The sequence below is a fragment of the Carica papaya genome, chromosome 9 (assembly GCF_054855325.1).
Source record: "Carica papaya isolate Zhongbai chromosome 9, ASM5485532v1, whole genome shotgun sequence".
In the NCBI taxonomy this organism is placed as follows: domain Eukaryota; kingdom Viridiplantae; phylum Streptophyta; class Magnoliopsida; order Brassicales; family Caricaceae; genus Carica; species Carica papaya.
The window spans coordinates 7,977,767-8,005,381 of record NC_142317.1 but is presented as its reverse complement, the minus strand read 5'-3'; the positions used below and the strand labels follow the sequence as shown (position 1 = coordinate 8,005,381).

At 34.6% G+C, this 27,615-nt stretch overlaps 2 protein-coding genes across 4 annotated transcripts; one reads left to right on the top strand and one right to left on the bottom strand.

The window, feature by feature from the left end:
• The first annotated feature begins 1,657 nt into the window (after nucleotides 1-1,657).
• LOC110811164 (DNAJ heat shock N-terminal domain-containing protein) lies at nucleotides 1,658-4,906 on the top strand. The gene is made up of 3 exons (XM_022037572.2): nucleotides 1,658-3,543; nucleotides 4,139-4,197; nucleotides 4,307-4,906. Exons 1-3 carry the CDS (start codon nucleotides 1,780-1,782, stop codon nucleotides 4,362-4,364), a joined length of 1,881 nt encoding a protein of 626 aa, XP_021893264.2. The 5' UTR covers nucleotides 1,658-1,779; the 3' UTR covers nucleotides 4,365-4,906.
• A 356-nt stretch (nucleotides 4,907-5,262) lies between these two features.
• Nucleotides 5,263-26,940, bottom strand: HDA05 (histone deacetylase 5). 3 transcript variants are annotated; one of them, XM_088212168.1, is made up of 14 exons: nucleotides 26,605-26,940; nucleotides 25,892-26,093; nucleotides 24,999-25,151; nucleotides 24,722-24,834; nucleotides 24,242-24,453; nucleotides 23,333-23,397; nucleotides 22,907-23,077; nucleotides 22,518-22,601; nucleotides 15,149-15,245; nucleotides 9,373-9,494; nucleotides 6,249-6,442; nucleotides 5,934-6,066; nucleotides 5,749-5,813; nucleotides 5,263-5,615 (listed from the first exon to the last, which is right to left on the bottom strand). In XM_088212168.1, the coding sequence occupies exons 1-14, from the start codon at nucleotides 26,775-26,777 to the stop codon at nucleotides 5,450-5,452; spliced, it is 1,950 nt and encodes a 649-aa protein (XP_088068294.1). In that variant the 5' UTR covers nucleotides 26,778-26,940; the 3' UTR covers nucleotides 5,263-5,449. The 3 variants fall into 3 exon arrangements, with proteins under 3 accessions (XP_088068294.1, XP_088068293.1, XP_021893272.2); XM_088212167.1 differs by having other exon boundaries at nucleotides 15,149-15,248; nucleotides 26,605-26,939; XM_022037580.2 differs by having other exon boundaries at nucleotides 15,149-15,248; nucleotides 25,005-25,151; nucleotides 26,605-26,939.
• Between the last annotated feature and the right edge of the window lie 675 nt (nucleotides 26,941-27,615).

Genomic DNA, 27,615 nt, shown 5'->3' with positions numbered 1-27,615 from the left:
TTACGTGGATGTATGATGTATGTATGTTTTCACTCTCCAAACCAGCCTTTTTTCCATAGAATCATTTGAAAAATGGAGAACCTGATTGAAAATAAAACAAAGTTCTATTTGTAAAGATCTCAAAAAGAAGTGTCAGAGTAGAAAAATAATGTGTAAGTCATTGACTGAAAATGGAATATATACATATATTCTTTGAGGAAGATTAGAGAATGGAATTATTTCTTCTGTAATTACTGTGTATAGAAATTAGACTCTTAAGTGGTTCCAATACCTAACCAGTTTACTGGCCCGATTCCTACAGCTGATGACAATTATTAACCATGCACGTTGTTAGAGCTACTTGTGTTGGTAAGTTTTATTGGGGGATTAATTCACATTTTAACGTTTTATTTAATTCAAAATTAATTATGCAGAAACAGTAACACTTGTTTGTCTTCCTGCATCCATCTCTTTACTCTCATTTATCAAATTACATTTTCTTTTCCTTGGTGTCATTTGAGTTTGAAGCTATAAATTAATAAAATAAAAAAAGATATTACTTTAGACATGTCAATCAAAACAGTGTTGCAAACAGTCTCATCGTCATAGATTAAACGCACACACTTTTTTTTCGTATTTGGTAAAATATGTATTAATTAAAATTTTTATTACGCTTCCGCATTTGAGATTTTAAATACATATATTTTATTTAAACTTTCGGGGCCGTTACAATGGTAATTTACACAATATAAATAAAATTTCTCATTAAACAATTTTTACTATGTTTAATATGGGATAGTAGCACATTCTTTTTAGGTAGGAAGTAGTCTACTTAAATAAAATTTCAAACATAAAAAATTAAATATATCCTTTCTTGATTTACACTTAATGTTGGTTTTTGTATCAAACCTAAAAGGGACAAACTTTTGAAAATCCATCACATTTTTTTGTTTCACTTTATCTATACATTATTTAGTTTTTTAAATTACAAAAATATCAATCGTATGAAATACAAATAAATTTAATATTATAAAATTTCGTGTAACTCCATATTTATGTTGGCCTTGAGCATGAGTGATATTTCTACATTAACATTAACAATGTCTTGCGTCCACATTGCACTGCCTTATAATTAAAGAAATGCTATTTAATTGGTGATTTTTTAAGATTGTGAACATTTCTTAAATCTTATCAACATATATTAAGTTTATAGGTAATAGAGAAAAAAATTTCAAAATATAACAGAATTTACCCTTAAATTTTTGGCAAATATATTAATATGATAATAGTAAATATCTTATTTTATTTTTTAAAATGATTCGTACTACTATTATATTTTAAAATACTGTTAAAAATGTATTAATATTTTAATTATATATATTAAATTTATATAGATAAATAAAAAATAACTATAAACAAAATCTAGACACAGAAGATTAAATTATTTAATTTTTTAAAAGATCTTAAGTTTGAAAATATTAGCTTAATTTTAAGCATACATTAAAAATTAAGAGGAAAAAAAAAACATAGTGCAACTCGAAGATAATGCAAAGCATAATATTTATACATATAAAACTAAAATAAAGTTTCAGTAAAAATTACTTTAAAAGCAAAAAAAAAAAAAAAAATCAGTATAATTATATCTTAATATTTTAATAATTTTAATATAAATTATTCGGTTTCCGTTTCCATCTCTGGCCTCGCCTTCCTCCGCCCTTATAAAATTGCAGCTGTCGCCGCCGTCTTCAGCTGAAGGTTCCTAATTTCAGAGGAGCGAACAAAGAAGGAAAGTAACCCTAAATGGCATCGGAGAAGCGATGCCTATACGAGGTTCTTGGCCTACAGAAGGACTGCACGGCTGATGAGATTCGCTCTGCTTACAAGCGGCTCGCTCTGCAACGTCACCCCGACAAGCTCGTTCAGTCCGGCTTGTCCCAAGCTGAAGCCACGGCTCAGTTTCAGGAGCTCGCTCAGGCGTACGAAGTTCTCTCGGATCCCAAAGAGCGCGCCTGGTACGATTCCCATCGTTCCCAGATCATCTTCTCCGGTCTCAACTCTTCCTCTAACTCGGTTCCCAACTCAATAATCCCTAACCTCTTCTCCTACTTCTCAACTTCAGTCTTTTCTGGTTATTCTGACTCTGGCAAAGGCTTCTACAAAGTCTATGCGGACCTCTTCAACAGAACTTATTTAAACGAGATCAATTTCGTTAAGAAGCTAGGTTTAGGGTTAGACTCAGTGCGCGAAGCACCGATCATGGGGAATCTCGATAGCCCTTATGAACAAGTAACAGCGTTTTATAACTATTGGTTAAGGTTTACAACGGTAATGGATTTCTGTTGGGTGGACCAATACGATGTCATGGCGGGGCCGAACAGGAAGTCGAGAAGGGTGATAGAGGAGGAGAACAAAAAGCTGAGGAAGAAGGCCAGGAGGGAATACAATGACACTGTGAGAAGTTTGGCGCAATTTGTGAAGAAGAGGGATAAGAGAGTGATCTACATGGCTGCGAAGAGGAATGCCGAAATGGAGAGGAAGAAGGAGGAAGAGAGAGAGAGGAAGAAGAAGATGGAGAAGGAAAGACTGGAGAGAGCGAGCGCTTATGAGGAGCCTGAGTGGGCGAGGGTTGAGGAAGAAGATGACGGATTGGAAGAATTTGAGGGAGATAGTGATAAGAAGGAGAATGAGGATAAAGAATTGTACTGTGTAGTCTGTGGGAAGAAATTCAAGAATGAGAAGCAGTGGAAGAATCATGAACAGTCCAAGAAGCACAGGAAGAAGTTGGCAGATTTGAGGGAGTCATTTGCTGATGAAGATGAAGAAAGCGAAGAAGAAAGAGAAGAAGAAGGTATAATGGATGAGTTTGAGGAGACAAGTGAAAATGTGGATGAGTTGAGAGAGAGGTTTAGAGAGGGATTAGAGATGGGAGATGACATAGAGGAAAATGAGGATAGGATTGATCAGAGGACTGATGAGGAAGATAGGTTTATTGACGAGGAAGGAAATGATGAGGATGATGAATTGGGTGTTCTCGAAGCCATGGTATCTGGGCATAAGAGTAGGAAGAAGGATATGGATTCAAAGTATGAAGATGAGATTGTGCAGACTCAAGATGGGATCGAGAATGTGAATGATGAACTGGATTTTATGGAATATAATAACAGGAAGAGCACAAGGAAGAATCGAGGAAGTAAGAAGGAGAGGGTTAAAAGGAATAGTGGAGTTGCCACCAAGAGTGATGTGGATGGAACTAAGGAACAGAACAAGGAAACTGAAGGCAATGAAGATAGGAAAGAGAGGGGTCAAAACAATAGGGAAGCTGCCGTGAATCATGATGTTAATGAAAGAAAGTGTCAGAAACAGGAAACAGAAGGGAATGGCAATTCACATTTCACGGAGTCCTCTTTCCATTCTCCCATGGACAATGAGAGTTTTGACAAAAGAACGGATAATCATTCAGGGAGAAATCACAAGGCTACAGAACAATCCCTTGGCAGAAAAGAGGCAAGGAAGAAAGATATGGATGCCAAATCAAAGGGTTCATCAAAAGGGAAGAAAGTGAAGGTAAGAATAAGTTAGACTTTGGTTTCTCTCCTTAATTGGTAGCATCTACCACGCCAACTTTATATGTTTGTCATGGAAAAGTTTTGTCATTTATGTATAGCCTATTATAGTGAAAAAGGGGAGTATTTGCACGAACTGTCCCCTAAAAAGGAAACAGAAGTCGGTAATATGATTGTGTTAGTAATTGAAGTTGTATCTTCACTTCCTGTTAATTGAAATCTTCATTGCCTGATAATAGTGTGTTTAGGGAAGTACTTTTACAATGAGCAGCAAAATAAGAGAAGTGTTAAATAAGAAAGATGAAATTAACTCAACTGAATTATAGGCCTGGGTGTAAAGTAGTCTGATTCAAATACATGTCTAAAAGCCTAAAACAGGTAGGACAGCTCTAGCAGACCATGTTCTCCTGCTACAGTATAAGAAAGTCAATCAGTTTGAAACAGCAGCATTTTATAAAGTTAGATTGAGCACCTAGTTTCCAGCAGTGTCATCAAGGAAACATGCAGCTTCAAGATCCTAATCTCCTCTCATTTCATATCTGTTGATTTCACTAGTCTTGGACTTTCCTTCTTAAAATAAAAGTTTTGTCGTGCAGGGATCATCAAAAAATTCTAGTAATATGTGTGATAGATGTGGAGAGGAATTTGAATCAAGGTTAGTACAATTCTCTGATATCGTTGCTGCTGTGTTCTCTCTTCTTTTCCGGTTACCATTGTTTTTGAGAGATGAAAGAGTTAGCTTACTATGCTGTTTATTATGGCAGGAACAAATTACACAAGCATTTGGCTGACTCAGGTCATGCTAGTCTGAAATTCAGGTGATAATCCAATATTTATAATTTCTTGGAAGGAGCAAGTTATCGTCTTGCGAATGTCTACTAGAGGTTGGTCTGCAAAAAGGTGCATGCATGAAGCAGGCTAATGGAAATGATAAAGAGCATCTGCAATTGGGATGTTAAAAATTCATGCACCATCAAAGTTCTGGTTTGAAGCAGGGAAGCATGTTGTTGTTGTTAGATGTGGACCAAACAATGTCTTTTTGCCAAAATGAGTGCCAGATTCAGGCGTGCACCAAATGAACTCCTCTCACCCCACAAATTTTGTATGCTTAGATATTCTTTACAGTATACAAATAATACAGGAATGCAGTGTTCTCAAAATTTGAGAAAAATTAATGTTATGCTTATATGCTGTGATAGTTGATGGCAAGTGTGCTGTAATTTTTTGTCCCTATTGGGATTATGCATCAATTTTAATGTGACATATGTTACAATGTGTATCTTGCAATGTTTATGAAGTGTTGTACGTTACATCACAAATTTAGAATTTGAAGTTCAAGGAAGGATTTACTTCTATGAAATTAACATTTTATGTCTCTTATTAGTTCAATTTTGTTTGGATTAATATGTCAAATAAAATTTGTTTCATGTTGTATTTTTGTCTTTACGTAATGTTTTCGTTGGAGGCATATTAGCAATATTACTACTGGAGTATATTTTTGTATCATGTAGAAAGCATGTGTAGAGACAGGTCATGTTGAAATGGTACAAAAATTTTTACAAAAAAAGCATCGTGCAAAAGTTAAATGCCCCAACAAGTTTTAAGTACAACATCTGCCCTTCATGCTTCAATTTTTGTTCCTTTTCTGGTTTGAGGGAGGAGGAGATGCTTCAATTTTGTTTATTATCAGTTATTTCAGTCGCATGATAATCACATCACATTGAGCAGCAGTCCGCGACTAGTATGGTCTTTGGACTGAATTGATATAAAGGTGTAGCATAGAGACCAATTCGAGATGTAAGTTTTAAACATAACGCGTGAATTATAAAAATAACTAACTTTTTTTCTTGCACCAGCAACAGCTATTACACCATATTTCCACAATAAAAAGGAACCAAAAGCAAAAGTTACAATGGTTTAGCAGAAGCTTCCTCTATATACTGTATGGCTTCCTCTTCTGATAGCTGTTCTCCTTCCACCAGGCCCTTAACTAAGACGGAGGCATATTCTTTGGAAGGAGCACGCAAGGGCAGTTCCCCAATTTTGAAGCCTTCCACACGCGAAAGTGGGCACCTGAGTTGAAACCAATAAAATTACAAATGCAAATATTACACATGTAGATTACTCACTACTTAAGAATAAATCTGTGTGAAACTTGAGGAAATGGAAAGAAAAACAAAAGAATGGGATGTCCTTCCACACATACGTCATTGTCAGTATAGGAATATTGCGCTCTTTCCCCAAATAAACAACATTATGATACCAGCCCCGCTGCATGACAAAAATAAAGTCACCTAAACAGCTTGAGAGAAAAATCTCATTTTTGTAGGGAATAATATAAAAGAATTAGATGCAATACTATTTGAAATATGCATAATAACCATGGTTTACCTTGACAGCCTCCACTAAAATGGACCCTTCGGTTATGATAGAGTTCAAGTTCTTCAAATCAAACAAGGGTGAACTCAAGATGTCATGACTTGGTATATTTTCCTGAAGTAGAATATCATTAAACTGCTCAAGCCTGTTGAAGCGGTCCAAGGAAAAGAATTCAATTAACTTTTGGATGTAACCAGAATCCAATCTAACAATGTGATTCTGCTTTTTATCATTGGCTTATACTGAAGAATTCTGATAGACTGAAGTTTTTGCTAAGAATATAGAAGAAGCTACTTAGAAATGGAAGCAAAACCATAAGTAGCTTACGTGATTCTATATAGGCACATGTAAGTTTTATCCTGATGATTGGTCTCTGGATGGAGGAAAGCAACACCTCCAGAACCCCAGGTAAATGTCGATTCACGACCAAAGAATAAACGATGTGGAAAAATTTTCCATAGAGTTTCTTTTGGCGGGCTTCTGTCCATCGAACCAGAACAGAGCTTCTTCATACCCTCCACCTGAAAAAGCCAATCTACAAATATTAAACACATGGTAAAAGCATAAAAACGGTAGGAACTAGGCATTTTGACATGACCCAATTTCAATTACACATAGTTATGTAAGCCTAGGCATTGCTCAAATTTGCATTATACCCTGGTTGATTCTCAATATTATTAGGGTAATAGAATGATCCAAATAAATAAAATTTGTTTAACACCATTTCAACCTTTTTCATAAAGCACTAATAAACCATGAACCAATTAATATCAAGAATAAATAATGTCAACTAATTAGGGAGAAAAACTGGCTTTTAATTTTTTTTCTTTTTTAGTCTTTTCTTTTAACCCTGTCTTGAGCTTAGGGAAGAAAGCTAAGAGTTTCTAAAGCAGAAAAAACATTAAGCGCAAAGGTTTGTTTTTAAATTACTCAAACAAGAGAAGCATCAAAAATCTACTTCCCCCAACAAAAGCACTCTAGTGGATAGAGATAGTCTCCTTGACCACTTTAGTTAACCAAAGAGAAGAACTTTTGAAGTAATCTTATAAATGTTTGTGATTAGACTGATAGCTATTTAATCAGAAACCTTAGTGAGGGAAAGTCTTTTCAGATGACTAGTATAATGAAAGCCCAGTTCATGCTAGTACCAATTTTACTACTAAGGTGAAATTCCTGAAAAACCTTGATCAGATCCCCCTTAACCACTTCCAAACTGCATTGAAAGAAAGCAATAAAAAACAATTAAGCCCAGGAGCCTTATCCACTCAAAGACCCTTAACCACATGCCAACTACAATGGAAAGGGTGGTTGATGATCTCATCCTCATAAAATTCTTTTACTAAGCTTGTGATAACAAACCAATCACCTCCTAATCCCTCTTACTCTACCATCAACCTTAATTTCCTTAATACAATTCCTCCTCCTACTTCCATCAACCACCTATCAAAAGAATCTAGTACTGACATGTCCTTCCTGAACCAACTACGAGTTTCTAAAGCAGAAAAACATTAAGAAAAAAGGGTTTTTAGATTACACTCTTAACAAGAGAAGTGTAAGGAATCTGCTTTCGCCCAACAAAAGCACTCGGGTTGTGAGAGATAATCTCATTGAGCTCCTTAGTCAACCCAAGAAAAAGAACTTTTTAGCAATCTTATAAAAGCTCGTGATTAGACTGACAAGTATTTAATCAGAAATCTGTGAGAAACAGTCTTCTCAAGGGACCACTGTATAAATTCCAGTTTATGCTATTACCAAGTTACTACTAAGGCGAAATTCCTTAAGAACCTTGACCAGATCCCCCTTAATCACTTCCAAACTGCACTTCAAGAAAGTGATGAAAAATGATCAAGTCCAAGAAGTCTCCACTTAAAGTTTATTCATAAACTTAAGACTGCCCCAACCATTCAGAGACTCTCTAGCCACCTGCTCTTTGATGTTCTTATTGAAAGCAGCATGAATCAACCATATATTTTGAAAATAAAATGTAGGATCCTATCTCGTGCAATTGGATTTCAGAAGAACATCACAATACCCTTTGATTCCACAACCTCGTTAGTGGGCTTCTTCCTCCATTTGCATCTGGGTCTATAAACCCGAGCCCATTAACCTTTCTCCGAAACTGTAAATCTTCTTGTGGTATATTAACCCAAACTGACATTGAAAGAACTACATGGACTCGGCCCAAAAGGCTTCTTTTCCTTGGTCACAACCTGATTTGAGGAAATTCATTTTTGAACTTGAAATTCAACCTGCTCGAGCCTGAGTTGGATCTTGTCATCCCCACTTGCCTTTGACCATCATCTAGACCAACTCACCACCTTCATATATGATTTCATTGCCTTCCTCAAAATTTGCATAAATCACTGCCTTGCAGCTAGGACAAGAAAAATGCAAATGGGTTCTTCCTACTTTAATGGAGGTTGCACCTCCTAATTTTCTAGAACACAATTCGCCTTAACAATTGCAGTTTTGAATGGTTTTCCTAACAGCTCTCCTAGACTCGCCAGCGACCTCAACCTGCGGCCCTTTTAGGAGAACAATTCTTCTCCCTTTTCCCTTCTTTTCCCTGAGCACCAGGAATTTTCTCTTAACACTTTCACCCACTGCCACCCATAAATGGCACTTTTGTCCACCACGCTTCTCAACCAAGAAGCTTTTCCCTCTTCCCATCAAAACTCCTTGAGGCAACCTATCAACCAATCTATCTCTTCTTCTCAAATTACAATCTTGATCTGAATCCCCATCCATTCTCGCAGAATTTGAGCTCTTCCACCTTCTCCATATAGCATTACCTCACAGGTAATGTAGCATAATGGATCGAAAAACAGAAAAAGGAGAAAATTTTCCAATCCACGTGGGACCAAAACAACATAACCATAGGGTTGGCAAGCACTTACCACCCTCTAATTTTATCACAAGTGGAACCATGCGTATCTCATCTATAATTTCATCCATAACTAGTCCTAGTAACCATAGGGAATTACCCACCTATTTGTTGGGACAATTAGTTAACATGTTCAGAGATCAATTTGTTTTTTCTTGCTCCCCTTAATTTCCCATGTTTGACAAAATGACACTGAATTGCCACCCCAAGAAAACAGGCCTTCAGTGGAAACACAAAAAAGTGTGATGTGAAATGATTTGAAATTTTATGGATCACATGGAAAGTCACAGCTCGAAGGCAGTCATCATAGAAAATGAACTGGTAGATGAGAATTATCCTAGAGCTAACCAAAATGGGTTCCCACTTCAGTTCAAGCTTCAGCAACTAAATAAAAGAGAAATGACTGCACAAATTGACAACCCTGGATCTAACGTATACCATAGAACATTGTTAAAAGTGATAATCAAAAGCTGTAAAATAGAAGGGGGAAAAAGATGAAAGGAATTGTAGTTCCACAGCAATATTCAGGCATTTTATCTAATTACTATGATGAAATAACTGAATTACCTGTCCACCTTCAAGATAGCATAGGAGTCTTGATTTCCACATATTTGATCCAAAAGCGGCGTACCAAATGTCAACCCTTGAAAGCTCAGATCTCCAATGTGTAGAAACAGCAGCCCCTGGATCTGTTTTTCAATTTGAAGTTCCATAAGTCGAAATGAAATTGTCGAAATTACATATTTAGTCCTATTGACAATCAAATATTAATTTTATGAAAACGTTGGGGTCAACATTATTTGAATTTATTAAATGCAATTATTTAATCTTTTAAAAGCCAAATATGACATCTGATTGAGAATCCTTGAGAAGTGCACATATTTAGAGTCCTGGTTCCTGGACTTTGAACTCCCACAGTACCCCTGGAGTCTGAGTTGACTGGGCATTTTATGAAAATGCATGGTTTGTATCTTTGTTCGTGGTTGCCTAAAAGCTGGTTGACATATGCAAGTATGTTGACTGGTTGACACCTCACAAGGAAAAAGGGAATCACCAAAGCGACCTCATGTGCGATGGGCAATTCTTGACTTGGTACGCCTGAGGACGGACCATGACAAAGTTCCTTCAGTTTGTTCACTAAGGCCTCACCAAAAGCAAAAAGCTATCGGCTCTTTGAAGATGATATGCCCTAGTTTGGCCATTGGTGACAACCAAACTTCCAAGCAAGACTCCTCACTTGCCACTTGATATAAGTAGCACCAGCAAAATACTCATGACATATTAGGTCAACTTGATCCCACAATCCCTATATAAACTCATTCTTTCACGATATAAAGTCATCTCATCTTATACCATCCACCCTTACTCATCCTACCTCATTTTATATGTAATTTAAACATCAAAGGTGTTGTGCTAGATAAGAATATACTTTATCTTTCCACTGTTTTAGCAATCTGTCTTCGATAGCCCTTCATTATGAATTTAAAGAATATATTTTTGATATCATTTGTCCAAGCATTTAAGTTAAAATTCAAAAAAGAAAGAAGAAAAAATCTCCTAAAATACAAGTTCTCGACCTTGACTAGAGAATTAACCAAAAGAAAGGTAGAAAGGCTAATTAGTAAATAACCCTTTTCCAGATTGGTTCTTGTACAAAATTTGCATCCAATTAGGAGCAAAACTTTTTGGTCGTGTTCAAATAAACTGTTGCACAGACAGAAAAATGGATGCCCATCTGTGAATTACTAACATAGTTATTTTTGCAGACTAGTAGATGAAGTTCGCTTTTTATGCATGTGGCTTCCATGTGCTATTTACATTTATATCCTCTATTTTTTAATAATAATATTTGAAATTACTAAAAAACTTGAAAAATAGAATATTTCTATTGTTTTACATAAATTCATCGTCTTCTGCATAACCTTCTTTTCACTAAGAAATAAATGAGAGTTTATTTATGATTAAAGCAGAGTTTTTAAATAGATAAGGCACTATATCATAAACAAACAAAACTGGAAGCAAGCAAATGAAGTACATGAAATCAGAAATAAACTAAATCAGAAGCAAACAAATGCTAGAACATTTTTGGCAGACTAACACCTTCAATTTAAACAGATACATAATCCGACTAAAATGACCATGAAAGTAGCTGGGGAAAAAGAGTTGTAGCAACCAAAATGCAAGTTCATCATTCAAGCTGAGAAACTATCACCAGAAGATGGTAGACCACATAAAGCAAATAAGAAACAGACACCAGCAGCAGAAACACAATAGCATAGTAAAGAACTGCACTGCCCAAGCTTAACCAGAAATTTCTCCTCTTCCTTTTATTTCTCTCCTCTCCAAACACCCAGTATTTGCTGAATTTCTCTTACATTTCTCATCTCCCAACACCCATCTGTTCTCCTCCCAAATATTAATTACATCAAACCATTGTTTGATTCTCATCTCAAGGAGCAGAACCAAGTTTCCACAGAAATCCACTGTTGGATCCTCTCTTGCTGTCTCGACATTATCTCTTCTTGATTTGATCTATCTCCTCCCCTGCTCTCTTTGCAAAAGAGAGTCAGGCTGACAAGGTTTGCACGAAGAAGAAAAGGAGGAGAAGGAGGAGAAGGAGGAGGAGGAGGAAGTGGAGGAGAAAGAGGAAGAAGGCCGACGGCTTGGTGTGAGAAACCAGTTGGCAAGACATGCAGAGATAATTTTTTTTTTTGAAAGAAAAGTGTGAAGTTGTATAGATGTAAGGTGCAAAGGGAGCACCACCCATGTACAAAATTTACATCTCAATTAGAATATCTACAATGTCACCAAGATCTTCAAAATAGTCGAGGTTACGCCAAAATAAGTTAGAATCAAAGTAGTGAAACCAGTTATCCATGATTTTGTTGAAATTGAACTCGACTCCATCAAAAACCCTTTTGTTTCTTTCCTTCCAAATGACCTAAAAAATGGTGAGGGGAATGAGTCTAATGGATTTATTGTTGCTGCCAAGACCCTCCCAGGCCATTGACCGAAGAAGTTCCCAACAGTCCAAGAATCATACTCCAGAGTTTATGTGCGATTAGGCAACTCAAAAGAAGGTGGTTGCAAGATTCCAAAGCATTTTTACACAGAAAACATATGTTGGCAGTTGTATGACCTCTTTTCATCAAGTTGTCAAAGGTAAGGATCTTCTCCTTTGCTGCCTCCCATGCAAAGAAAGAAATCCTTGGGGTAGCACCAGAAAGGTTCTTGGACTATGCTGATGGTGACCATCTAAAAAACAGAACAGTGAGTCGACAGAGAAGAGACCGTTTTTCTTGAGATTCCACAATAATTTGCCGTCTCTGTTAGTGAGATTGATACTGGCCAACGTAAAAAGTATAGATTCGTATTGTTCAAGCTCTCAATCATTAAGATTCCTTGGGACTGGGACATTCCATGAAAAGCTGCCATCAAAACCAGCAGCTTCCCTTACAGTAACAGCTTTGTTCCTAGCAATGGCATAGATAAGAGGGAATCTGTCCATGAGTTTTTCAGTACCACACCATGTATCTTACCAAAAGTGAATTTTATCCCGTTACCAATGGACCATTTAGTGCAACCCAATACTGAACCATACATGTTTATAATATTCCTCCAGAGACTCAAACCATAATTTATATTCTTAATGTATGAAAGATCAAGGGGATTGCCATTATACCACTTGCAATTGATAACTATCTTCCAAAGGCTGTCATTGTCATTCTAATATCTCCAGATCCATTTACCAAGCAAAGCCTTATTAAGTTTGTTTAAGGATCTCAACCCCAAACCACCCATCCTCAAAGGTTTCTTGACATCCGACCATTTAACAAGGTGATATTTTTTCCTGTTATTAGTATCGCCTCATTGGATGGCTTCCAATTTTTTGGTTATTTTCGAAGGAATATTGAGAACATACAAGTAATAAATAGGAAGATTACAAAGAGTGTTTTTGACGAGTGTTAATCTACCACCTTTTGACAGGAATTTCCTATTCCAAGTGGCTAATCTGCTGTTAAATATATTTATCACCGGCTCCCAAGATTTGGAATCATTATGTTTAGATCCCAGCAGAACACCCAAGTAAGAAATAGGAAGACAAGATTTTTTACAGCCGAGAATGTCACAGAAAGAGTCCCCCGAGGCGCAGCTCCCCAACTCAGCCAATTCAGATTTTTGTATATTAATTTTAAGCCCAGAAACCGTCTGTAAACACAGCAGAATGCATTTCAAAAATATGAGGTATCGAGCCTTTGGTTGACAGAAAATAAGCATGTCATCCACAAAGAACAAGTGGGAAATCTCAACAGTATTTGCATTGTTTCCTACAGGCAGACCTTTAATTAACTTAAGTGATTTAGCTCTCTCCAAAAGCTTGTGCAAAGCCTCCATCACAATGATAAAAAGAAGAGGGGAGAGAAGATCACCTTGTCTTAATCCTCTGGTAGCAGTAAAAAAGGAGAAAGGTCCACCATTAATCAAGACAGCGAAGCTGATAGTTGTGATACAGGTATTGACCCATTTTCTCCACCTGTTACCAAAACCCCATTCTCTGGAGCATGTAGTCAAGGAATTGCTAATTAACATGATCAAATGCTTTCTCCATGCCCAATTTACACAAATTGGGTAAATTGTTGGGTTGTCATGGCTGGTAGATTTGGGGTTGGCTTTTCGTTGGAAGAGATTTGGATATTGTTAGTTACTTAAGAAGAAGATACTATAAAGTTTCCTTTTTTGATATTAAAAGTATACTCTTTTGAAATAAAAATAGTATATATGATTCATTCACATGCACCTAGGGGGTGCAAATCCATGTAAAATGTTATTTATATATTAATCAAAATATCAATAATATTCCCAAAGTCCTCAACTGAAGTGAGATGATGATCCATAATAAAAAAACTTAAGGTTTAGAACCATCTATCTTTTACCCTATCAAAATCATCTTTCATCCCCTCAAAAACCCTCTTGTTTCTCTTTTTCCACACTGCCCAACAAAAGTACCAAGGAGAATGAGACGGACATGTCTCTTCACGCCACTAATGTCGTTCCACACCCAAATTTCATCCTTCATAGAATCAGCAATTACCCAATTGATACCGAAGAGTTCACAAGCAAGGGTCTATAATTTATATACAAAAAAACACCACAGTAGGATATAATATTACAATTATATTACATTTTTAATTTTAAAATATCATTTGTCAGGATAAATAAGTAAAATCGTATATACCATATCAGTGTCACGTGAATAGAAAAAGCTATAGCCTCTGCCATATAACAAAAAAACAACGTTGTTATCGGATATTAATTGGTGTTCAATTTTCCTTCTATGCAAGGGTTTATTTAAATGTGATTGGAAAAAAAAATTTATCTAACTGAACGCAAATTTTGTAGCTGAGTTAATGTGAAAATTTTTAAAAATAAGTACATGTATCTTGACCTACCTTAAATAGGTATATGTATCTTGTCTAAATATCTTGAAATATATGAAATAAAGTCATTTAGCCACTTATCAATTAAACAGTCTTAAAGACCAATATATATAGAAATATATATATATATATATATGTAAACTAGTAGGGTCTACCAAAACTATATATATATATATAAGGGCACAGAGACAGAGAGAGAGCTTTGGCGAAGACTTTGAGGCAGGGGAGAGAAAAAAAGAGAACAAACCGTGTTGGAGAAGGAATCATGACTGGAGCGCATTCTAAGGCAGGGAAGAGAGACAACAGAAAGCAGAAGCAGCATATCTTAGTGGAAGAGAGAAACATAGGACATCTACTGCGCAGGATAGAGAATATGACTTGAGAGTTTGGGCCAGGAAAGAGAGAAAACAAAAAGCAGAGACAGCAAGTCTGCAGTGGAAGAACAGAAATGCAGGCTATTAGTGATGGTGCAGGAAGGAGAAGATAACTTTTTGCGTCGGTAGGAGAGTGGCAGAAGCTTGCAGCTGAGAAGATGAAGGGACAGAAAGTGACAATCTGGCATAGGAAGAGAATGAAGCTTGTGACTGAGAAGAGAGAGAACACAATACTTTTCAAAAACAATTAGCGATGAAGAGAAACAGCCAAAAAAGAAAAACAAAAAAAATCGTGTCTGGGCTCTAAACCATGATCGATTATGAAAAACGGTTAGTGGTTGATTTTATTCAACACAATGTGCTACTTATTTACAAGACAACAGGATATACAATTCTAATCTTACAAAATATTAGGTTGTGGCCTAATAATACAAAAATATAACATTAGTTAAAAGCATAAGTTACTAATGCTCCCTTTAATATTTTCTGTTAACATCTTGAACAATTAAAAAGAGTCTCAAAAGTTACTACCTTTACTATCTTCAACTTTTAGCTTCGAAAGGGAGTCCACAACAGCTTGACTGACAACTCCATCTTCGGTTTCAGAATCGGAGCTTGAGACTAGAATCTGCTGAAATGCACGAAAGAATTTGGTAAGGCACATTGGTCAAGAAGCACCATGTTCAAAAAGAAACAAAGGAGTCACCAGAGAAAGCTAGAAGCTTATTTGCTTCATAAGCCAGAAATTATACATTGTAAACTTCCAGCAAGTAACTAGCCAAAAGAAAATGTTGCACATATAGACAAAACATATGATAGATACGCATCTCAATTTGCTTCTTACTTTCTTTAGCATTCTAAAGCCTCTACTTGATGCGGAGAACAATTACAGAAATATTATCATTATTATTTTTTAAAGTATTGATATTTATTTTGATTTAAATTCCTCTAAGTAGGTTAATAGTTAAATACTATTTTAACGATAGTCCTAATTTGTTAGGATTTACATTCCAAATCTATTCCAATTTTTTCAATTTAATTAAGAATTATACTAATTATTAGTATTGGATTTCCTCTTCAATAATCATTGTTTTTGTAGGATTGGGATTGAAAACATTATAATATGCAAGTATTATCTCCATTCAATTTTTAATAAATTTTATACTATTCTTTAATGAATAGTTTTCCGTTAATGGATTATAAGAATTTTTACTTTCCCAATGGATTCCAATGAAAACCCAGTGCATCCTAAAGTATCCATCTAGCTTTGATATTAATAAAACACCCACATAGGCTTGAACAAAATCAGGCAAATTTATTCACCTTTCAATCCGGCATCTTTGTTGGCAACAAAAATTTTAGGTTCACTGATTAATCAGAAGAGCTCCTTCTAGATATAGCGCAAGGCATCTAGGGGGACAAAAGATCAGATATGCAGGCATGTGATAGAAGAAAGCATCACTGAAGGCAGTCAATAATTGTAAGTTTATCACCTTGCCTAGATGAAGGGAGGATCTAACTTGACACTTCACCATCGTTACCAACCAAACAATGTGCTTGCATGACCAAGGCACATAATGCCAAGTGCCTATTGTTGACATCACTTGGCTAAAAATATTGGTAGTCAATAATATGAAAGAAAATGTTGAATAGGGAACCACGGACAGCAATGGGGAGGGAACGAAGTTGAAGCTAAAAAAGAAAAGTTTAAAGCCCTTTTGATGCAGGACAAATTATAGTAGAATCACATTTACTCTAAAAAAAATGAGAAAAAGAAGAAAATATGGAGGAAGATAATAGAAAGAGATATATATAGGGAAATAGGGGCTAAAAGAAAGAGATATATATAGGGAAATAGGGGCTAAAGGTGAAGAACAGAAGAAAAAGAGAGAAAGAGGGAGATCTCCAATATCAAAGATCAAAGCAATATCTCAATATTTGAATAATAATCATGAATAGTCTATTTAGTAATTAAACCAGGATAGCTTATTTGTAGGTACCAAAATAGAAAATCTAAAAAATAGGAAAATGATCTAAATAATTAAGTAACCGGTAATGGAAAAAAAAACTAAATAACATCCTAATGAAATAGGAAATAACAAACTCACACTAAAATGAGCATATAGTTAGAAGGACCTAAATAAGCTAGCTACCTTGATAATATATAAAATCACACTTAAATAAATATATATCACCATAGAAATATGTATGTTATATTCTGTATTATTCTCCCCACTTGGAGAAAGCTTGACATTGAGTTCTAAAATGTCGAGAGTGAAAAAAAATCAAAGTTGGAACTTATCTTCCTAAGAATTAAAGCTTGTATAAGTTGAAAGTATAATGAAAAAATAAGAAGTCTTACCAAATCAAGTATTCTAAAGATATAATGAACCAATTAGGAAAAATAAAATCAATAAAAGAAAGAATAAACACACTTTACTCATTATTGTCAGGAGCTAAAGAATGTGGAGTAGTATCGTCAAGTGGAGTCTCTTTCTTGTTAAGATCAACAAAAAGAGCATTGTTTTCAAACTCAACAACACCATTACTTACAACTAAATTGAGAGACTCATCACTAAAAAATTTAACTTGATCAACATGAATAATAACCTCATTTACAATGTCTTCTACATTCTTAATTTTTTTAAATAATCTTCTACTATCTCAATTACCTCATTTGTGTGCATATATTCAATACCATTAGACAATTCTTGATTATTTGGCTGTAGGCATTTGCACAAGATTTTACTTAGTCGTAAACTCATGCAACTTTTATTATTTTCTTGTTCATGTTCCATTGAAGTTTTAGATATGTTAGGCCCCCCCATGATTGAAGATTCTAGATTTTCTCTATCTTTTTATCTTTATTTTATACATAGTGATCTTCTCATTTAAATCCTACAGATTTATTTTGAAATCCTCTAAAGCAACTTTATAAGGACGAGAATTATCACGTTGCCCATGTGACTTCTTTTTTCTTTTAAATGGAACACTTGTTTTCACCTTTTTAGATATCGAAAATTAATATTGATTTCATTTGATAATATCTATCACATTAAATGATATCTTTAAAGAGAATCTTAAGCCCAAATAACATCTTCACAAAATTTATAAGCCACAAAAACTTGCAATATTGAATTTCAACTAATTTAAATTTTCTCCAAATATCCATATTGATCAAAAGGTTCTATATAAATAATTTTATACATTATCTTTTATAACTGAACTATATACTAGATAGAACATAACAACAAGAACACGATTAACTCCATTCACGTTTTAAATTCATCTAAAACTCCTTTATCTCCAAGTAAATTTTGTCTAAATTATTACTTGCTAGAAAAAATGAATATTGGATAGGAACTTGACCAAACTAACCTCATAAGGTGAAAGAGCAAACCCAAAAGATATACAACCTGTTGGAAAGTATTGAAAACCAGTCTACAGGTACCTGAATCGAACGAGTCAGAAAGGATATGACAAAACAGATTCGAAAACGGCAATTGGAAGGCTTCAAAATTCTTAAAATCCACGTGTGTCGGTCAGTGTGTGGCTTCATGTCCCACCTTTTGGCAAGCTTTTGGTTACAATCTTCGAGTAGTGAGTTGTCTAGAGGTGCTGGCCTTGAATTTGCGCTTAGCATTTTTTGTCATGCCTGAGGAGGAGATCTCGTGCTTGGAGTAGCGATTTGGTGATTTTCTAGCGAGTGAGGCGACTTCCAAAGCGTTTCCGCGGCAAGGTCTCCAAATTTTGCCAATCAAGTCTTCTAAAGCTGGTGGTAGGGGCAATATCAACCACCATCAATGGTGGTCAGGGATTAATTTGAGATGATATTGTGATTTTCCTTCGGTTGTTTGTCGGCTATTTATGGTTAGTGTTTTTTCTAAGCAGTAAGTTTTGTGTTTTGTGAATGTAGGACAACAAAATTAAGCCAGCATGATAAATCGAATTCAAGCTTTGATACCAACTGATGTTGGACAAGTAATGGTAGAATCATACTCAGTGTATAAAGTCGAGAAAAATATATGGAAGAAGATAATAAAAGAATAGATAGAGTGGAAAATACGGACGAAAGGTGAAGACTTTAGAGGGAGAATATAAGAGCAATAGAGTAAGAGGAAGATCTCAAATCTCAAGAATAAAAGCAATATCCCAACATATGAATGATAACTATGAATTAGCCTACTTAGAAATTGTATAAGGGTACCTTATTTACAGGTATCAAAATATAATCAAAATAAGAAATATAGAAGATAGGAAAACAATCTAAATATTAATTTTTATTCAATAATAGAAAAATAACTAAGTACCATCCTAACAAAATAGCTAAATGGGTGGCATTGCCTTAATGCCTATTAATATACGTACATACTTTTTATCTCAAAAACATATCCAATAAAATAGGAAATAATCAACTCATACTAAAATTATTTCCAAAAATAAAAAAATAAACCCATACTAAAATAACCATGTACTTAAAAATTCCTAAATAAGCTAATTACCTTCAGAACATATAAACATTACAATTGAATAAATATGTATTATTATAAAAATATGTCCATTTTAGGTCTTTTCTCGTCTGCATCACCTTTAACTCTGGAGATTGGCGGATTCTCTCTAATGAGCCAAAAATCCTAGTATTTTAGATCTAATCCCATGGCAAATCTATAGTTAGGAACCATATCAAATATCTTAGTGTATAGACAATAATCTTTTCAGGCTATCAAAGTTCTCTATTTTTTGCTCTCCAACTCTTTTAAGCTCAGTCTTGATCCTACCTCTCTGATGAATGGGACCAAAATTAATAAAAGAAATATGGAGCAAAATAACATTTTAAATTTATTTATAAATTAACTAAAAAAGTTTTAAAAAATTGAGTGGAGTCAAGGCAACTAACTAAACTCATAATTAAAGCTCTACCAGCCACTTGGTATCGAAAATAGTCACCTTGACAGTATTTATTTTCCATAAACTGTCCCTTCCCATGAAATCAACTTTAAGGACATTAGGCTACAATTTGACTTGGGATAAACAAATAAGAATAGGCTTCAACCATTGCCAATTGTTGCCCCTTTTTCTCTTCATGTTAATGAATACCCTATACAGCTCCTTTATGAAGCCCAGAGGGGAGAAGGCTATGGGACTGGGCATCCAACTGTTGGCATCCAGTATGTGGTGAGTGAATCTATATCTGAAGTTCCTTGCTTGGGAAGCTATAGCCGTTGCCAAGAGTACAAAGAACATAATTTTTACTTCTCACTCCATTTTTTGGACTATTTGGAGAGAAAGAAGGGTTTTCCAGGGTCATGAATCTGACTTTTCCAGAATTAGTGATCTCTGGTTCTGGATCTTATGCATTTTGGTTAAAATTAAAGGTCATCCTCTCCTCAATGAGGTACGGACCTTCTCCGTGTTTTGGCTAATTCTCTCTCATAATCCTTTTTTTCACTGTTGGACATGGGTGGCACTCTCTTGGTGCCCTTGCCTATAATACTTATTCTTCTTCTGGGAAAAAAATGCTAGTGAACTTTTTTATAAGAAAATAAGATCCTATAAAGAGGGAAACAAAATAGAGAGACAACGGATAAAGTATCCTCCCACTGAGAAAAAGAAAAAAAAAAGTGCAAAAGAAGAGAAGGGAAAAATATCAATGTAAAATAGCCTCCTAATTCATTTGGAGGATAGACAAAGGCAATTTTGAAAACAAGTTCTGTTTTTATTAAAAAAAAAAAAATTATTAAGGGGAAAGAGAGGGTACAAAAGAGTAGGAGAAGTTAAGATATTCTCCTAACATTAAGAAATGAAAACCACAAAAACACAAAAGAGCAAGAACGCCTAGCCATAAAGATTTATGCCCCTAAATCTTCATAAAACTCCTCAAATGGCACAAAGCACCTCCAGCATGGGAAGGCAAATCCAAGAGTCCCCAGAGACAGGTGGAAATTTCACTCAGATTTATGCTCTAATTAGTAATTGCTTCCTAAATTGTTATGCATCTCGAGTTCTACCATATAAGACGAAGAACACTTGACATATTTTTCTTGTTTGTGCAATGGCTAGGTGAATAACAAAGGGTCAGCAAGACGGTTCCACCATGACCAATACCAGACAATGCATTTACAAAATCATAATTATTGAAGCATGGTGACAACCTCAATTATTGACACTACTAGGAAAAATATCCTCAGGAACTATGCTGTTATCATTTCTTCTCACAGCTGTAATATGGCGATCATTTCTTTAAATCATCCGACTCAGCAAGCATAGACATGGCTATTTCTCTAATTTATTAGCTCTGACATGCTCCTTTATCTATGCTAGAGAGATTTAGATGCTCTTTTGTTGACACAGCTTGTTATCCCATATACTTTTGTATTTGTTGTTTTTTTCATGTTGAGGACAGCTTATACTCCTTCACTTTATAGGCTCTTCTCCTTAATCTAATATACTTCTATAAAAAAATTAGTTGTAACAGGCAAGCACACATCCCTGAGATATAAAAGACTTATTAAAGCAAATGTGTTTATTTAATGTTGTTGATCAGGATATTTTATTATTTTATTATTTTATTATTTTATTGATTTGTTATTTAAGTAGTTAAGATTATGTAATTATAATTTTATGATAATAGTAATTTCATAAAATTAAAATTCTGTTACAATAAAAATTTTCTTACCAGTAAATTAATAATTCTATAAATATCTCAAGTGTAACAATATAAAGAATCAGAAATGAAATTTATATTTTCTTCTCCAAAATTAATATGGTATCAAAGCCAAATAAAGTTATTTTAGAATTCTAATTTCACAGTTTCCTTCAAACACTAAAATAGTATAATAGACCGATTTGGTACTTAGTTATCCAGATCTACTCTCATTATCACTCCATATCGGTGATGCAGACTCATCGCAGCTTTTTCCCGACACTACTAGCCGCTAGCAGTAGAGGCACGTGAGCTATACACGTTGCCGTCAGTCGCCATGTTTCGCCACGATTTCACCGTGAGTCATCAGAAAAACTGTCGACAGGTTCACGTCCGACACAAATCTGGGAAAATTGCGCGAAAACTTTCTGATCTGGCTTTCCTGCAATTTGGCCACCGCGGATCTTCTTCTTCTCCAACATGCATACTCTCTCTTAGGTTCTCTAGTTGCACTGGGCACAAACAAGCCTTCTTCACGCATGAGCCGCTTCGACTAGCCTTTTCTGATCTTTTTTCTGGCTCCTCCACGCGCGACCGCCTCTGATTTCGCGATACCGGCACAAATTTGCTTCCTCTGCATGCAAGCTGCTCCGACTGACCTTTTTTGGTCCTTCTTTCGGCTCGTCTGTGCGTGTCCGCCTCTAGTTTCATGATCTGGCGCAGATCCGCTTCCTCCTCGCACAAGCTGCTTTGATTGGTCTTCTCTTATCCATCTTCTGGTTCCTCCGCACGCATCCACTTCTGGTAGACTACAGGATGACTCTTCAGAACTTATTCTGCAAGTTGGGCATGCGTGATATCTTTGCACCAACTTGAAGGGATGTTGATTAGAATATTTTATTATTTTATTATTTAATTAGTTTATTATTTAAATAGTTGAAATGATATAATTAGAATTCTACAAAAATAATAATTTCATATAACTAGAATTTTATTATAATAAAAATTTTCTTATCAGTAAATTAAAAATTATATAAATACTTTATGTGTAACAACATAAAGGGTGAGAAATAAAATTTATTCTTTTTTCTCCAAAATCAACAAATATAATAGCAATGTAGTTATTTCTCTATTTGGAATTAATATAATAGTTGCTACTTTAGTAAAGTTCTACTATAAAGAATTTCAATCTCAAAAAAAGAGAGAATTGCTCAAATGTAGTAAGAAAAATCATTGACAAGAAAAAAGATGTCTTACTGGAGGAGGAGCCTTCTGACTGGTTAATTTCGCTGGTAATTCATCAGCAAGTGAGGACCAGTAAGCACTTAAATTCTGGCGAACCTGGAAAACAGATAATACATACTTTAACAAGATGACACCTTTTTTTTATAGAAAAAGTATAGTATTAATGAGCATCAAGGAGGATGCAACTAATATACAAAATTATTTACAAGCTGAAAAAATTTTCAATCAAATCCCCAAAGTCCTCAGAAGTAAACAATTATTAACAAGATGATACCTATCTGAAATACAAACTGCTTACAACTGATAGATCCAGGGAAGGGGGTGCAGAGGGAAGAAAGTAGCATTATCTTACATGAGGATATAAAATGATTAACTGAGCACAAAATCAAACTTTATCTTACTGCTTGTATTACACGCCATGTCGACTCAAACGGATAAGCCTCTGAAGATCCAGGCCTAGGTCTTTTGTCTAACAGAACTTCCATGCAGGCAAGTGCAGAATTTGCTATAGAGTCAAGATTGTATCCCCCCTCTAATACCAATACAATTTTATCTTCAGCAAAATCCATCAACTGAAATGCAGAATACATAATAAGTATAATCAATATACAAATTTGTAAACCAATTGATCTTACTTCAGATTACTTATTATGGTAGAAGGCTAGAGACTGAAATTCTTAACCAGCTGTAACAGGAAGCAAGTGTAAGAGTTGAAATATAACTTGAGGTACTGCAAATGTTAAGCCGTATCCTTAATGGTATTTACATTCTTTTCTCTTTATATTAAAGAAACTATCATTCCTACTCATATTAATTTAAATACCGACCTTTTTCAACATAAGAGAGTACCCATATGGTGTAACACAACAACCCCCAAGTGGATCACGAATAGCTGTTCAAAGAAATACCTGAATATGAGAACTGAGGGGGAACAAAGGTCAAAAATACCTAATGCTATGAAAATCAACTATCATCTAATGTTACAAAAGTAAAGTAGGCAAATCATTTTCAGAATGGCTTTGTCGATAACCATTTAGGAAGAAATGGTACTTAATGGCTAAGCCAACAGCTTCATCCTGCAGTGCAGTTATACCACTGAATTCTTCCACCCACTATTTGTTTACTTGGATGTATCTTCAGATATAACTAAACGAGATTAATAAAGTATAGAAATAAAATATCTACGCCTATGGCAAGCTACTGATTTTTTTGGGTTGGGGGGGGTTAACAATCATTAATTAGTGTAGGCAAATGACTTGGATCAAAATCCAAGAACAAAAGATCAACCTCCGCATGATTCAAGATAGCACTTTTTTATCTTTTGTTTCAATTTATAAAATGATAAGATGCCGTCTTAGTCATGAATTGATTTTGTTAAGAATCTGCTTAAATTCCTAAAGAAACTTCCTGGAAATTTATAGATAATTTACATTTATTCACAATACAAAACAGTTTTTTCTAGATTTTCATCTAAACAGCTTCAGTTCAAGCATATGTCACAAAAAAGGTGGAATGGCATGATATTAAGTGAAATGTTATATTAATTAAACAATCACGAAACTAAGTGATACACATCATCTAACCAACTAGGTAAGTAGATCAGTAGGATATCAGACGGTTAAATACCTAAACCTTCACCAAACATTTAAAAAATAGCAAGAAAACTTCTAAGAAGATCTGTTTAAAAAATAAAATAAATAAATAAAAACTTTAATGGAGACGGAAAAGAATTGAACCTGCATCAAATCCGGCAGATATGAAAACTATGTCTGGATCAAATTGCTTTGCAACAGGAATCAAAATATGATCCCAAACAGCAAGGTAGTCTGCATCTCCACACCTTGCATTCTCCCAAGGGACATTTATATTATATCCTGCACCTGGTCCTTCTCCAATCATACTATAAAATCCATCATCATTTGCAGGGTAGAAACTCCCAAACTCATGCCTACATGAAACGAAAACATAATATAATTACCATTCGGAGTAGCTGCATCAAAAGCCATAAGGTAAAAACTCAGGCCAGAAACAAGATGAATTTAAAAACAAAACCAAAGAAAAACTACTTTCCAGCATATATAACTGCTTCATGAGGACATGGAGATCTTGCCAACATTATAGTTTTATCTTTATATCATGAAAGCTTGGGACTTATACTACAAGTAAATCACGATGGTGAAGCAAATGAATAAGCATGGCTCAGATTTCATACGTACCTATGAACAGAGAAGAACAGAACGCGAGGATCATTCCAGAATGTTTTTTGAGTACCATTACCATGGTGAACATCCCAGTCAACAATTAAGATTTTGTTCAGACCCAAATTTGGCTGGAAAATAGAAAAATGTATATGGTTAACAAGGAAACAACTCATTAAAGGATTGAAAAAGGAACATCTAATTTAAATCCCTATAGGCAAATATACATCTAACAAAAAAAGTAATTGATTAATAACTTCAGGTAAGAAACTATATCTAAAGAATTAAGACTGACTCTCACTCTTTCATTCAATAGAAAACGTGTTGCAACAGCCACGTTGTTAAATAAACAGAACCCCATAGCTTCATCTTCTTCGGCATGATGCCCTGGAGGTCTAATGATAGCAAAAGCAGACTCCAACTCCTTTTTGGCAACCCGCTCCGCTACCTATTAGATAAAACAACCATATTTAGTTTTTTAGCTTTGAAATATAAACTAGCTTATAATGAGTAACTGAACTGCACTGAAAATTATTCTTGACATTAACAAGATGGTCAGTTGATGCCCAAACATTTGACAGTTCAAACATATATGTTGACAATGATAAACCTGATACCATATACTAAGAAATCGTTTAAAGTAAAGTAAATTGCAAAATAATTAATCCCTTAGATATTTTAGCTTAATAGAGACTAATTTTTTGTAACTTTGGAGAACTATCGGTGATGGATTTCAATAATAATTAGAATTTTGATACAATATCTTTCATCCTTCTCCCTTTTCCTATTAATTAGTATTAGAACTTGTTATCCTACAACAAGACCTTGAGCCTAATAGAACAGAAAGAATATCTGAACAAAAACCATAAGTCGACCAAATGCCATATTTACCACCGAAAACAACTGTTTAGCATTTTGCTAAACAAATAGATCAAGCAACATTCATTTTATATAAGGTAGCTTTAGCTATTATATTAGTTACTAATATGGTCATGAATGGCAAAATATTTTAATATACAGGTTGCATCTCCTTGATACTTCAAACATATTATACTTTTTCTTTCAAAAAAATTGTTTGTGAAATGCAAGAGTTTAAGATGTGATCTGGTCAAAGATCAAACAAAAAAGCAGCATAACAAAACCGTTAAGAATCATTACAGTAGCTTTACAAAATTGCTTGCTTATTACCTCAATGACAGAGCCAGCAGCAAGATATGCAGCTTCAGATGATCCTTCGTTAAAATATATGGAATTTAATTTTGAAGCAATCCTCTTCCGCTGCAAATCAAACTCTTTTGAGCTTATATTCTTGATCAATTTAACATGATTTTTTGAGTGAACCAATTGTATGTGCTTATCTTCTGCTTCTTTTGCACCTAAAACCACGCATCTGAAAGGAGGAAGCGCCCAAAACCGTTTTTAGAATAGCATCAAGTAAATTTCGCGAAATATACAATCAGTTCAATAGTTAGCATCACCAGGACATCCATCAAAACATGAACAAAAAAAAACACATAAATGCAGTATATGTAGAGCAAAAGGACAACATGCGACAAACACTTACAGATAAAGACTAACTCCCCTACATTTTTCTAAAAAGCAAAACAGTGAAGTGTGCAGAAGTGAATAGATCTGATCTTAAAAGTCCAAGATCTACGCCGTTGTTACGACTCGGCGAAGGTAGGGACGTCTTATTCAATAAATTTGCGAGTGAATTTCCCGTTTCTAGAACCTCATAAAACAAGAACAAACGCTCCCTCCATTAAACATGACAATCCCAATAGATTATAAAATTAAATTCTCCATGTCAATTCTTCATTTAGGTTTCTCGGCAACCAAACGAAATAGAGAAGCGAACAGTATGAAAATAAAGAAAATAGTTTTAAAAAAATAGGAAAAACCTTTGAGGGATGCCAGCACGTTGGAGTTTATTCCAGATAGCCCTGATACGATTTGGATTCTCCGGATGGGCTTCGCCGTCCGGTGTATGATGCTTACACATCCGCTCGTCGTACAGCAAACCTACCTTCCGCTGCAGTTTACCATCCCGACTGTCGTTACCGCCACCTTCCATGGATAAGTGCCCCGATCCCTTTCGAACTCTGCGTTGACGTGATGAAGGAGAGAGCTTTGGTGAGTGAGCCGAGCGACCAAGAAGACGAAATATTAGGAGCGTCTGGATTCCTTTGACTTTTATTTTTTATTTTGATAGAATGTTTTGGAGGGAAAAATACTTTACTGCCGTCAAATGATATCTTTTTTTTTTTTTGGGGGGGGGGGGGGGGGGTCTTTTTTTAAGGATTAGGGTTTAGTTTAATAATATTAATTTTTTCTGAAATTATTGAAATAAAATTTATTTTTATTTTATTATTCTCTCAGCTTTTATCCTTTTTTAACAATAGCGGACTACAACAATTTACTCCATCTTTTAATTCAGACTTTATCTATATTTTCTAATAAAATATATATTGTACATAAATTTTCTACTAAATATGAGGTATTTATATAAAAATTATAAGTAATATGAAGTAAACATATATTTCTACTTATTTCTTAACAACTTATAAGTTTTGCTTTGAAAATAAATAAAATAACTCATTATCTTGGTCCATAAGTATTCAATACTACATTTGGTTAATTTTTTGTTTAATTTTTAGTAATTCTTATTCTAAATACTCATAATATTTTTATGTAATATTTTTCTCACCTTATTTTTTTATAATATAAGTTTACAAACTTTGTATAAAAATTTGTTATAGAATTGTCTGGTGTGATTTTTATTTTAAAAATTTTAAAAATCATGTAAAAATACTAATATTGATAAACTAAATTACTAAGATAACACAAATAATATGTTAGTTGAATGATAAATATTTTTATCATTTTATATGAGGATATGAGTTAAAGTTGTG